We start from the raw sequence: 14338 nt of genomic DNA on the forward strand, positions 1-14338 counted from the left end.
GATGTCGACTTCAGCAAATCCAAACCAGCTTCCTTCTTTGAGCCTGTGCGTTAGCGCAGGAGCCGCCTCCGCTTAGAACTCGCCGCTGTAGTGCACGACCCTTTCCTTCCCGCAAGGCATTTCTCTGAGCATGGTCGAAAGATAGAGGGCGTTGGCGTCTAAACCGACGATTTTTTTGCAAAGACGCGGTTCTGATATTCGATCAACCCTTATCCCTGTTACACCAACTTCGTGGTATCTTGTGAAAACCAGGCTCGGCCCCCCGACAACAGCTTCTTTCAGCATCTCATACGCTTCTTTGCCCGGCTGGAAAGCTCTGCGCCACGCTCAACCGCTCCCCAGAGCAAGTAATGCAAACTCACGCCTGGGATGCTGACAGCATCTTTCAGAATGTCGATCCCCTTCTCGGTATAGAAGCTTCTCATCTTTTCCAGAGCCTCAAGGCCGGGAGCCACATCGAGATTGTTGTAGTAACGCAGACAGTCTGAGAACGTGCGCATGCCATTTTCTTTGAACAAGCGCTGGCACCCCTCCCATTCATCCCGCGTGAGTACGTAGCCGCCCTTTAGCTTTGAATACCACTCCTCGTATTTTGGGAGCCCAGGGTAATCAAGCTTTTCGGGGGTGTCAAACCATTCGTATGGAAACCACGATTTCACTGTCTTGCATTCGTAGGCTTTCACCCATTTCTCGTAGCTCGCCCCTAACCCAAGGTAGTTGATGATATCGAGGAAGCCGAATTCCCACAGGTGAGCAAGAACATGGTTTTGTTCCCGTTTTTTGCCACTCTGACTTTGGGTGATGTTTCGGCAAGGCGGCCCGCAAAGTGGTTTTTGATCAGATTCAGATCGTATCTTCCTGAGTTGAACCCTAAGACAGGAACCTGGTTGCACCATTCATCGATTTTTTGTCGCTGCGCTTTTGGGAGTAGGTACACGTCTTCTGGCGCAAACTCTGCTCGTACCTGGGCCCGGATGGTTTTTCCGCGTCTCTCCAGCTCTTCCATAAACTTGCGGACCAACTCCGCGGGGTCTCTTTCACAGATGTGGGTTGGCTCTCTTTCAAGGGTGTCGCCAACGCTCACCGAAATTGGCACGTGCGCGTTTTCTATCGTGAGCGCGGGCGTCGCCTCCTTCCGATTATTATTATCGCCATACGCCTCGAAATCGTACAAGATCGCGTGCGGGTAGCTTTTTGTTTCAGCCCGCGGCGGTTCCCCCGCGATTTCCGCAACTTCGCACGCCCAGGCCTCGATAACTTGGTAGCCGGCCTCCCGCAGAAATCTTGTGCGTTTCATCGTGGCTTGGTACCTATCTGCGCGCGTTTCGTCGTTTCGGTAAATGCTTTTGTCGCGATCGTGCGGGAAACATTTTCGACACCCGTGCCAGTGGCAGCCGTGGTATTGAAATACCGTCTTCGTTGCGTGGTTGTACCCGTCGACACCATGCCCGCACATTGCGTGGTGGATGTGGATTTTCCGCCGTTTGGCTTCTCGCTCAAGCCACAGAAGCGACTGTTTGGAAGCGGTGTTCTTTGGGTAGAAAGCTTTCTCGAAAGCTGTCTGCGGAGCTTCGACCCTTTCACCCGGGCAATCGATTACCGTTTCTCCTGCACTGCAGGTTTGGAAATGGCGTTGGAGATTGCCTGCTTGTGTGAATCTCTGACGGTAATGCCCACATTCATATGTTTTTGCCAGCTTTGCGATGTTTTTTATGACGAAGGCGTGCCCTTCGTAGATACCGATTGTCAGGTGTTTGTCATCTTGGCCGGCGGGCCTCGTCTGTCATACCATACCACTTCTCCATCTTCTCTGCGCTCCGGCTCATAAACACGGATTCCGAGCCAAGACGAGAAAACAGCGCCCTGATTTAGATGGCATTCAACCTTGTCCAATGCATCTAGAGACTTTTTTGGGTAGTCTGACGGTACGGCTTTGAGTTTGTAGAAACTCTTGGCGAGACTGCGGGCTGCTTTTGTACTTCGGTGGGGGAGAGCACCTTAGTGCACAGCGATGCAACGCCATAGACACAAGTTATCTTGATAGGTATCCAACGCCACCATCGCCCGGCTATGTGCAAGGTTGCGCAGCCAGTCCGGTAACGGGCCTGTTCCGAACAACGGCTGACGGTCAAGCACAACTTTCAGGTCAACATTAAAAAAGCTTACGAACTCCCACTTTGTTGATGGTCTTTCGATTTTTTCATTGTCCAGGCGTTTCGTCTCTTCTTCACTCAACTATTCTTCTCCCTCTGCCAGTCTGTTTATCCAAGGCGAGCCGTGGTTTTTGTAGTACAGAATTATCGTTCCGTCTTCAATGTTGCGCAACTGATACGAGAAAACACGCCTCATGTAAAATGCTGTGTCAACTTTTTCTCGAATTTTTTCCATAAAGTTTGTTGTTAGGGCTTTCTCCAGACCTCTGATGAAGCGCCATCGAATGTAACGCCCTTTACTCTCTTCCCCCTCATCTGTTGCAGCATCGAACAGGTCCAGAATCTCATTCTGGTAGTCTGTCACTGTTCGGATGTTCTGTACAGGAACAGGTTCGTACTCCCTCAGAAGCTCTTGCATTTTTCTATTTTTTCTTTGCATGGGAGGGGGTTTTGGTCGGTAAGCTTTTGGTCGTAAAGGTTTTTGCAAACGCTTCTCCGTTTCTTGGGAAATAGGTTCATCCAGCACGTTCTGAACAAGCATTCAACGGGTGGCTCGTTTTCTGCAAGTAATTGCTCTAAATACTGCAATGAATCTGGATCAAATTTTGCAAACTCTTCTTTCAGAATTTCTTCAAACCTTTGGGCAACTGAAGCCATAGTGACTTATTGTATAACGGAAGGTTTTATTTCTCTAATTGGTTGACATCAGCTCGAGCAAAACAAGTTCAAACGTTTTCTTTGCTTTTTTTGCGCTTGCAGATAAGCCGCTGTTTTAGCGCGCTACCGTCACATGGAATGCATAGACGGTAATCACACAAAACCCCGACTCCGCAGCCTCTACACGGCGCTGGCATTTTCATTCCTTTCTTTAGTTGGTATTTGTGCTGCCTGCAATACGCGCCGACACAGCTCTTTCCGCAGCTTTCTTTCCGGCCCCGCATCAGCCACGCACACTTGTTTGTTGCTCGAAGCATCGCTTAGGTTCGGGCGGTATAACAGCGGGCTCGTTTGTTTCTAATTGGAATAACTCCCGGTTTCTCAATTCCTAAGTAGTATAGGGGGAAGTCGACAAATAACGTTTCCAAGAGGGACCCAGCGTTTAGCTGTTTTGCAGCCCCCCAGGTTCAACCGAACCGAGCTTGTGAGGTTCGGACTTAAAGCTGGGGGCTGCAAAACAGCTAAACGCTCCTCCCTCTTCGAAACGTTATTTGTCGACTTCCCCCTATACTACTCATCGTGCTATTTGGCCCTGCCAGAAGCTTACTTGATTTTCATCAGGAAGCTGTGAGAGCTGGTCAAGATGGCCTGCTTGCCGATCAGTTATTTTGTATGTTTATGGCCAACAGTTGGCACACTGTGAGGAGGACGTGCGCGAAATTTTTTAGAAACAAGTGGACGCTATTGGGTGGCAAGCTACAAGAGCTTTGATCCAAACAGGCTTCTGGTAGGTCGCGGAAGAAAACAGTCAAATTTCGCAGGATTTTCAGGGACAAATTCGCGGAATAAAACGGCCGATTTCGCGGGAATTTCGCGGGAATTTCCGAGGCCATTTTCGCCGGAAAACGATCGGTAAAACACGGCTGATTTCGCGAATGTTTTCTGGGCAAATTTCGCTGGAAAGCGATTGGTTTTGCGCTGATTTGAGGAACGTGTTTAAATGAAACTAGATGCTCTTAGAGCATTTACTCAGGCTTCGCACCGCAATATGAAATCGTACTTTACAAGGAAGCCTATTGAACACAATAAAAGCAAATAAGAGAATCAGGATATTAAAAACACAAGAGTTACGCTTAGATATTTACTATTCAAGAAGCTTCGTTGAATATCTTCTTTATCCAATTGCATTTTGTTTGCCTCATCTTCGAAGTTCTGTTCTGTTTAGGTTGCGGTTTGCTCTATGTTTTGACCACGGGGTTATTTTCAACAGTGAACCGCATTTGCTCTGTGGACAACGATGCGTTCTAGAAATGCGCCAATGACAAAGCTTTTAACATTGTGGCTGCTGCCCAGTTTTTCGCAACATTAATCTAAGAACGCCTGGTAGGTTTGGGATGTTGTTTGCTAGTTGCAGTGACGAAATTTCAAGGTAATTTAGCCAATTTACAGCCAGTAAGTAGCCCCAACAGCCAAGATAACTTTTAAACATGTTGTGCCAACAAGTATTTGGAAAGATTTCCAGCGAATTTCGCGGATTTACTTGAAATCCGCGACCGCGCGAAATGTCAGAAGCCCTGGGCCTCCGAACCTTGTCTCCACCTCATGACTGTTGTAATTTTTGTGGAACATCTTGTGCATGTGGTGATGGAAGTGGGTGCACGCAGCCAATCAAATATTTTGACAAGCAACCAACACCATCAACTATGCTGCCAATTAAAAGTAGAAGTGTCACTGATGAAGAGAGGGCCATTTTGAAAGATGCACTCTCTGAGTTACAGGGTAGCCTTGTTTGCAGTGATGATTTGGCTGTTGGTATGGGTTTTCAAAGGAACTAGTTTCTGATGTTGTAGCTACCTGTCATAATCTGTTTATTCTGAATGATATAATTAGTAGTGTGCCTGTTTATTCAAAAAATCATGCTGTTAAAATTCTTGAGATTTTAAATGAGACATTGATGAGCATAGCTTAAGTGATGCATCAATCACTTTCGGTGATGGACAAAACACTGACCCCTAGTCCATGGACTACCCTAATGGACTACCCCTCAAAAATACTATTTCAGATGAGTGGTTTGTTAAGAAGCTGTGATTATATACTTACACTGCACGGAGGATGCTTTTCTTTTCGTTCCGCATCGCCTTCAGCCGCCATTTTGAACCGAGTCGCGCAAAACCACAAAAATTTCCACATAATTAAAGTACTTATAGTCCAGGCCAGCCAAAAATACTACTGGCTCCTACTGCTTCCACTCCACTCTGATTTTTTGTAGCGTAGTCGTTGGAATTTCATGCTGTCCCATAGCTTTATCCTCATTCCCATTTCTATTTCATTTTGATACACTCAGGAAAAAACCAGAATACTAGCTGCTTCTGTGCCATAATTTTTGACACAAAACAAGCAAAACAAATCATGAGTAACAATGTGAAGATCATTTCGTCTGTTTGAGAAAGACTGAGCTACTGAATCACATGGGAGCAAGATTGAGTTGTCCACAGAATATTTGATTTGATTTGAGTCTACGCTTTTTGTGTACAGCGGTTGTTTTATTCAGTGTAGTTATTCAAAATGGCGGCTGAAGGCAATGCGGACCGAAAAGAAAAGCATCCTCCATGCAGTGTAAGTATATAATCGCAGCTTCTTAACATACCACTCATCTGAAATAGTATTTTTTATGGGTAGTCCATTTTAGGGTAGTCCATTTGGGTAGTCCATTTGGGTAGTCCATTTGGGTAGTCCATTTGGGTAGTCCATTTGGGTAGTCCATTTTAGGGTAGTCCATTTGGGTAGTCCACGGACTAGGGGTCAGTGTTCTGTCCATCACCATCACTTTCAGTGAGGAGTTTTTTACTAGACTTGAAGAACTGCTCTTTTGTGATTATGTTGAGTTCCAAAAGCATTTACCAGATCCAGATGCCTTACCAGAGTGAGTGATATACTCCTGGTATTTTATGTAATGGATATCATATACATAAGTTTTTAGGTTTTTCTGGTAGCTTAACTAATATAAACAAAAAGGTGGGCTCAGTAGATATTACTCTGAAAGGAGCAGTGAAAATTATGCTGTATATACTAGCCCTCTTAGTTCTAGGTTTCCCAGTAATGCCCTTGGATTGATTAATAATTTGGTACTGATTCAAAACAGAACTAATGATGGTATTTGATTGAGTGTTGGTAAACGAAAACAAAAATAAAACACATCAGATGACTTCTCTCACAAAATGAAATCAGCAAAATGAACTAAGTTATTGCCTTATCAAATGATTTGAAGTGACTAATTAAAGTATAAAACTGCACTTTATTCTAGTGACAAGGCATTTTCTTTTAAACGTTGTAAGTACACCATCCCCTTAACTAAGGCAAATTAGGTATGCCAAAAAAATAATTTTTGAAGTTGTATTAAAATTATGGTTAATTGAAAAACATTAATGTAGAAAACTATATCTCCTAGCCAAATGCTATTGACATGTTACGATACAGCCCACTTGTTACAGAAAGACGTAATTATCTAGTTTTGGATTAATGGAGAATAAAATAATTATCTACTTGAGTGTCTCTTAACTGGGGATCTTTTAAAGACTTGATAACATAGTTCATAATTTAAATGTGCTATTTAAGCAAGAGACCAGAACTTTTTATGGTTTATAGGCTGATAAACCACGCGAGATGTTGGAAGAACACGAGAAGAATTCGTAAATCACGAGCAGCAGGCGAGTGATTTACAAATTCTTCGAGTGTTCTTCCACATCCCAACCGGTTTATCAACCTATAAACCACAAAAACTTGTGGTCTATTGCTTTTATATAATAATTCAGAAGACACGCAAAATTTCCATGAGTTTACTGGCACAATAAGCCATGGCTGATTGACCAATAAGAGCACGCGAGTTCATTTGATTACTATATAATGCTCTATGTACAAATAAATCTGTTTGTTCAAGTCACAGATTAAGGGCAAAAAGACTCCTTATTTACTTGTATACCAGGGCTCGGAAAAAGTGCTGTACGATTGTCTGGGGCACTTATATTTTCTTGCTGGGCAAGTAACTTTACATTCCCATTTGTCCAATGGTCAAGGGCTCAGGTATGTCATTGGTCGACTAAATCAATAAAGAACCAACTTCCATTGGTTCAACGGTATTAGCAATTCGAGCTGCTAAATCTTCATTGATATTGGCAGCAAGTGACTTCCACATGCTCTTAACATCATGATTGAACTGCTTAGTTCGCAAGTCCAGTGGAATGTTCATTCCTGGCAAGCCATGTTTGTTGAATGTTCTATTCCATTTAAGGGCATGCGCATCTGTTTCCGACAAAATGGCTTCAATTTTGGCATATTTGGTCTTGCCATGTGCTTTGTACAGTAGCAGAGCAACCTCGAAAAGGTCAGGAAGCCTCTCACCGTATCCCTCTTCACTTGTGTCGCCAAACTCGAACAAAATGAGACCAAAGACCAGCTTTGCCTGATGGTAATTGAAAGGGAAATCATCCTTTGCTGCTCCCCCATTTGCCTCCCCCTGCGGATCCTGAGCCTTGAGAGTGACATTGGGATGTGCCTTGCTTTCGTGGCTAGAAAAGGAAGAAACCAAATTCACACTCAGGAATTGCCTACTAGTTACATTGTACTATTACATACTGGTAGTTTCCCGGGGATTACAAATGATTTTGCGATTTCAGGAACCTCTCAAAACCTTTAGATTAACGAAACTGATGATCTTTCCTGCCAAAAAAGTAAGACATTTTACTTGACTTTGGTGTGTGTGTGTGTGTGTGTGGGGGGGGGGGGGGGTAGGGGGGGCACTTACAAGCATAACAACATAATGTTTTTATTTTGACTCACCTATTTCTGGTAGCTTTAATTGAGAATACCAGACCACATGACACTCTGCAGTGGAAAAAACCCAGCATGTCTTTCTCCTTCCCAGACTCATACCTTTTTCACACCAGGCCATGTTGCATAGCTTTGTGCCTGAGACAATGAAAAAAACGATTAAACCAACACAAATTGTTTGTTTATTCATTTATTTCATCATTATTATTCATTGAAAAAGTGTTAAGTGAACATGAACGTCTTCTGCGGGGTTACAAGAAGTTTTCCCTTTCATGGAGGTGTTGATGGTTTTAGTAAAAAGCAGTCTGTTAACACTCAGAGACATACATACATTTTTCTTCAATTAGTTGGTAGAATTTGATTAAAGATCAATACTTGTAATAAGAACAATTTCTCCTTGGTGATCATTTACAATATTCATTCAGACTAAAATATTTTCTCGTATATGTCTTGATATCGTAAGGAGCAATATGTTGCTAAAAACTGTATTACCCCTTGTCTAATACTATTGCTATAATCCTCTATCAATTTTATACTTACTTGACTCTGTTGGAATGATGAACATAAGTTTTATCATCTCTGTATTCGACACAAAAGACCATTTGCACCCACAGCACTCTCCAGCTCATGAACCTGCTGAACCAAAGGTTCGACTTCACTTCCAGTCATTAGATACGTCTCCACATATTTTATGCAAAGATCATATAGCCATTTCCTTAGACCTTCTTTTCCCAAGTCATCTTTTGATGGCATGTCATAGTCTGAGCATCTATTCCACATGAAAAAGTATACAGAAGGAACAATGAGAGTATCACTTTAAAATGTTCACTACTGTGTATAGCTACATCAGTAATATTACCACCCTCAGTCTTTGAGACTCCTCCTCCTCCTACCTTTCTTTACACAGACTTCATGATAACACCAGAAAGTATGAAAGTGAAGAATGATCGCTGCAGTAAATTTTCCAATTTAAGCAACTGGGAAGAAGAAGCCTGAAAAAAATCAGGGCTTCAACGGGATTCGAACCCATGACCTCCGCAACACCAGTGCGATGCTCTACCAACTGAGCTATGAAGCCACACATTGGGAGCGAGGTCAATTAATTGAGTTCATATCAGGCTTCCCATAAGGAGTGAAATGATTTGAAGTATATATGAAATAATTCATATTTGAACTGTGGTTGTAGATGAAAGTGAAGAATGAAGTCACGGGTTCCAATCTCGTTTTTCAGGCTTCTTCTTTCCAATTGCTTAAATTGGAAAATTTACTGCGATGATCATTCTTCAATTTCATCTACAACCGCAGTTCAAATATGAATTATTTCATATATACTTCACATCATTTTACTCCTACAGAAAGATATGAACTCAATTAATTGACCTCGCTCCCAATGTGTGGCTTAATTCATAGCTCAGTTGGTAGACCATCGCATCGGTATCACGGAGGTCATGGGTTTGAATCCCGTTGAAGCCCTGATTTTTTTCAGGCTTCTTTTTTCCAATTGCTTAATTTGGAAAATTTACCGCGATGATCATTCTTCATTCTTCTGTGGTCTTGTTGTGTCTAAGTTAGGTTCATTGACCCTGTTCAGAACAGAGTACTACTGCGTCCAATGTATGGAATGATTGCTGTGTTCTGTACCTTGAATTCTGGCATTAACCATCAAATCAACATCCCCCATCAACCTAAGATTTATAGAAACATTATTTTACACATGACTATCTACATTGTTGAATGTATTGTATTGCGGGGATAACAATAAATTAAAGGTGCCTGTGAGCCAGCTCATGGATGAATTGGATGAATGTAGAAAAGCTAGTTGGATAAAAGAGAAGAGGAATTCATCATTGTGGAGTTCTTCTTTGTACAGCAGTGTAAAACAGCAAAAGAAACATCCTTTGATGCATGGGTTCGGATGCCCAGTGGTTGCTTATTGACACCCTTTAGGTAAAGGTCAAGTCTGCAAACAGGCCAAGTGGCCCACCAGGCCAGAGCTTATCCTGGTTTCTGTAGCATGAAGTGACTACAGTAGGGGTATTTCTACTCCCCCATGAATGGGATGCTAGTCCATTGCAGGGTTTCCCCCAGCATTAAGTTCGCCGGTTCTCATTTATTTACGGGGGTGGAAAAAAGCCCCGTGAGAACAAAGTGTCTTGCCCAAGAACACAACGCAATGTCCACGGCCAGGGCTCAAACCTGGACTGCTTAATCCGGAGATCAGCGCACTAAACGTGAGGCCACCGCGCCCCCACTCTTTTAGGTGGCTTAATTTGCTCTCTGTTAAAATTATTTTATAAATTATGAATAATTATTTATTACATAATTGAAAGTAGATTTCAACAGAGTGCAACAACAAAGATTAAGATCAACACTGCTTTTATTATATTAGGAGCATTTTCTTTCTTATTAAGTCTACTGAAATACTGACTACCATAATATATGTAGCACATAAAAGCTAGGAGGAGACATTCTAGCCAACAGTTTCCTATACACAGAGATTACACAATTTTGCTGAGTTATAAATAACAATCTTTACAGCAGCAGGACACACATGTAGTAGAAGTACAGCATGATAAACACCATTTTAAGAGCTGAATGGAAGTTCCACAGGTATAAACTGGCACAGTTAGGATAGCTACTACTTCAAATAAACATCACAAGATTTGTATTTTATTAATAGAAACAGATTACCACCATTCAACTTTTGTGTTCCAGTTTATGATGGGACCTAGTAGTTTCATTTAATTGTAGTACTGATATAAAGACTGATTGTAATACTCTACATGTGTATGTTCATGTATATGAACATGATATAGAACTGCTAATTTTAAGTTCCTTAAAGTTACATACTGTAATTTCTGTATTTTACTGTAAAGCTAGAGGTTCATTTCTTGAGTTAAGGTTTGACACATATAGCAAGTTCAGATGGATTTCACTTGCTGACATTCTTAACTTTAAGAAACTTATATGGATAAAGTTCTAAAAGTGTTTCCAACTCTGTAATAATTACATTAATTGTTATACATACAGCTTGGAAAGCCATTTAATTTATATGCTTGTAACCAATGTCTTTTGCAAAGAATGAGTTTTAACAGTTCAAGTGTCAGCTGACTTAAGTCTTGAAAGCATCTTTAATCCTTTGTAAGCAGGAGAATTCCACATCCATCTGTAATTCTCAGATTAATTCCATGAAGTTTTAAGGGTGACTTGTATCGCTAAAGCCAGTTTCTACTAAGTCTTTTGATATTATTTTTGGAAGCTGATAAACATGTATAGCATCAGTAATGTTGTTGTTAATATTAACATCTGCTTACTGTCACTTGCATATTATACTGTAGTTGTTATTGCAGTGTTCATCTGGGTTATATGCAGATGCACAATAGTACAACTTGCTTCACCTGCAATACACAATAAATATAATTGTGACATACTTTAAAAGGGTATAAATGATTATATGCAGAAAAAAATATTGTATATCTTTAATTTGCTTCCCTTTCTCTCTCCCCACCCCCCCCCCCTCCCCCAATAAAAAAGCTACTTACCTAACTTAAGTGTCCAAGAGATTATTTCTTGCTTTTCTGGAAAGGATTAATAAGAAAGGAAATGCCAGTTATGTCATCCTCTCCCGCAAGAAACATTGGAGCTAAAATAATTCATTTAACCTGAAAAAAAAATGTATTGTTATGTACAGCTTCTGAAAATTTTGGTAGAGTTACATGTAATATTGAATCTCTATGAAGACTAAGAATTTAGGGACATGAATGGTACAGTAAATTCAAACCATTCTTTGTTTCTACCAATAAATTTTCTGACTGTTTTGCTGTGTGATTTAAATAGTTGCTCGATACATTTAGATACATGTATTTATTTGGTATGTTAAGTTACCATATTCAGCTAAAATATATATTAATTATGATCTCATATGATACATACAGGGAAATATTCAAACAGCTTTCATGGAAACATACCGTAAACACCGGCGTATAAGTCGCACTCGCAGATAAGCTACACCCCGAGTTTGCCAACTTAAATTTTCGAAAAAGACATTTGGAGAGAAAGTAAAATAAATGAAAAGTGGTTGTCAAGTTATAAAGGGAATAAATCACAGCTCAGGCTAAATAGTGATAAGAAACTTTTAATGCCGAGTTGGCACTCGCACACTACCAAAGTATATCCGTTGCACGAGGTTCTGCTCGTCACGTGAGTGCCTGATCACATGATGTGGTCACGCTTGTCACGTCACATCCCCTTCCCTTACAAAATTAGCAAGAACAAAAACAATAGGGTCCAACAATAAACTAAAGCTATTTCAAGTGTTTCAAGTCAATGTTCAAGTGTTCAAGATAAGTCATAATCTTCAAGCCATGCTGGGGCACGTCTGGCTCTCTCTGAGCGTCTGGGCTGGAAAGCAGGTATGGGATCTTCGTTGACCGGGACAGATTCTGTGGCGGGGATTGAATCATTCACTTCAATCTCAGGGGTCTGGGTGTGGATCTGTCCTGGCAGGAACTCTGGTAAATCTGGTGGCTTGCTTTCATTCTCAGCTTGATGAGGCTCATCGATGGGGCTGCATGGTTCTGGTGACGGCTCCATAGTAGACCGCAGCTGGCGGCGGTTTCTACGGAAGCGCCGTCCTTCCACCTCAACTTCGTACGACCGTCGGGCAAGAGGGCGCGTGCAGTGGCCTAAGCTCCATTTCTTCTCCCCAGGCAACTTCATGCAGATTGAATCACCTGCCTTTAAGGGGGCAAGGTTCTTGATGCCTCTGTTGTACTGCTTGCACTGCAATCTTTTCCTAGCTGCTAGGTTACTCGCCGTCGTCTTAATGTCACTGTTTGGCCTGAGGAGCACTGCAGCTGTTGGTAGCAAAGTACGAGTGCGTCGACCCATTAGCCTCTGAACTGGCGAGGTACTGAACCCCTCACTTGGGGTGTTGCGCCAATCGAGGATTGCTAATAGTGGGTCTTTCTTGTCGTCCTTCGCTTTCATAAGAAGTCCTTTGCAGGTTTTCACAGCATTTTCCACTTTTCCATTTGACTGTGGATATCTTGGACTAGAGGTTCGGTGATCAAAATTCCACTCAGAGGAGAAACTCTGGAACTCCCGATTGTCAAATTCTGAACCATTATCTGTAATCAGTACTTCTGGAATACCATGGCGAGCAAATTGCACCTTGAGTTGAGTAATAACAGCTTGTGCTGTCTTCTTGTGGATCTCAACCACTTCAAAGAAATTGGACCAGTAATCAACCATGATTAGGAATGTCTGCTGTCCAAGAACAAACAGATCAGCACCAATTTTCTGCCAAGGGCGTGAAGGCAGCTCATGTGGCTGAAGCCCTTCGCGGGCCTGTTCTGGTCGGTATGTTTGGCAGATTGTACAACGAGACACAAAGTCAGCACTCATTCGTGGCCAATACAATATTTCACGGGCACGGCGAACACATCCTCCAATGCCGATGTGGCTGCTGTGGAGCTGGTTTAACATTTCCTTTCGAAGTGAAACAGGCACTACAAGCTGTTCTCCACGGAACACCAGACCTTGTGACTCTATCAGCTCGCCTCGCTCGTCATAGTATGGCTGAGCAGCAGGAGGGCAATTTTTCTTTTCGGGCCAGCCTTGCTTGATCACTCGGATTAGTTCCTGGATATCAGCATCTTCAGCGACTCGCTGTCGGAAGACATCTCGCTTCGGAGGTTCAACTCGAATATACTCTTCGTGATTCACCATCTCGAGTGCACGAATCTCACAAAACTCGGTCTGAGCCCCATCAGTGGTCTCCAGATATGCACGACTCAAGGCATCTGCAATGTGCATGAGTGTTCCTTTCTTGTATTGAACTTCTAGATTGTACTTTTGTAGGGCCAGGCGCATTCGCTGCAGGCGCTTGGGTGATTTGTGAATTTCCTTCTTGAACACAGACTTCAATGGCTCATGGTCAGTCTCGACAGTGATTTTGTCTCGCCCATAGAGGTATTGGTCGAACTTGTCACATGCCCAAGTGATGGCAAGCATTTCTTTCTCGATCTGCGCATATCGAGACTCAGTGTCAGTGAGGGCACGGGAGGCATAACAGACAGGCTGACCATCTTGCAGCAGTACTGCTCCTAACCCAGACTGGCTTGCATCGCATTGTACAGTGACCGGCTTGTTTATATCGTAATAACGGAGGACAGGTGCCTCTGTCAGGAATTTCTTGATTGTCTTCATGGCAAGGGAGTGCTGTTCTAACCACTGGAACTCTACATTCTTGTCCTCCAAACGTCTAAGTGGCTCTGTCATCTCTGACAAGTGGGGCATGAACTTAGCAAGATAGGTCACCATCCCCAGGAATCGCTTCAATGAAGTGACATCTTCAGGTTCAGGCATCTGCAATATAGCCTGAATCTTCTCTGGGTCAGGCATTAGCCCCTGAGAAGTGAGTAGATGACCCATGAATTTCACGCTTGATTGGTGCCATTTCACTTTTGCACGATTCAACTTCAAGTTCCACAAACGGCATTTCTCGAGAAAGGCGCGCTCATTTCTTGCAAGACTCTGGTTTACTTCATGTTCTGTATTGCCAAATCCGGCAATCAGGAAGTCGTCTGCAATCACTTCCACTCCTTCCAGGTCTTCGACAAACTCGTGCATTGTACGTTGCCAGACTTCTGGCGCTGACGAGATGCCAAACGGCATCCTATTCCATCTGTAGCGCCCAA

The 14338-nt window shown here is 42.6% G+C and overlaps 2 protein-coding genes and 1 non-coding gene across 10 annotated transcripts in view; 1 reads left to right on the plus strand and 2 right to left on the minus strand.

Annotated features, from left to right (window-relative positions):
- Positions 1–14338, plus strand: part of LOC145467328 (uncharacterized) — a 201691-nt gene that overhangs the window by 55923 nt on the left and 131430 nt on the right. The window lies entirely within an intron of this gene.
- Positions 4848–8518, minus strand: LOC145467458 (uncharacterized). The gene is made up of 3 exons (XM_081451013.1): positions 8178–8518; positions 7647–7775; positions 4848–7375 (listed from the first exon to the last, which is right to left on the minus strand). Exons 2-3 carry the CDS (start codon positions 7712–7714, stop codon positions 6907–6909), a joined length of 537 nt encoding a protein of 178 aa, XP_081307139.1. The 5' UTR covers positions 7715–7775; positions 8178–8518; the 3' UTR covers positions 4848–6906.
- Trnat-ggu (transfer RNA threonine (anticodon GGU)) lies at positions 8643–8715 on the minus strand. Its single transcript has one exon. It is a non-coding gene; the product is annotated as a tRNA-Thr (tRNA).

Source organism: Orbicella franksi, chromosome 14 (assembly GCF_964199315.1).
Source record: "Orbicella franksi chromosome 14, jaOrbFran1.1, whole genome shotgun sequence".
Lineage (NCBI taxonomy): Eukaryota > Metazoa > Cnidaria > Anthozoa > Scleractinia > Merulinidae > Orbicella > Orbicella franksi.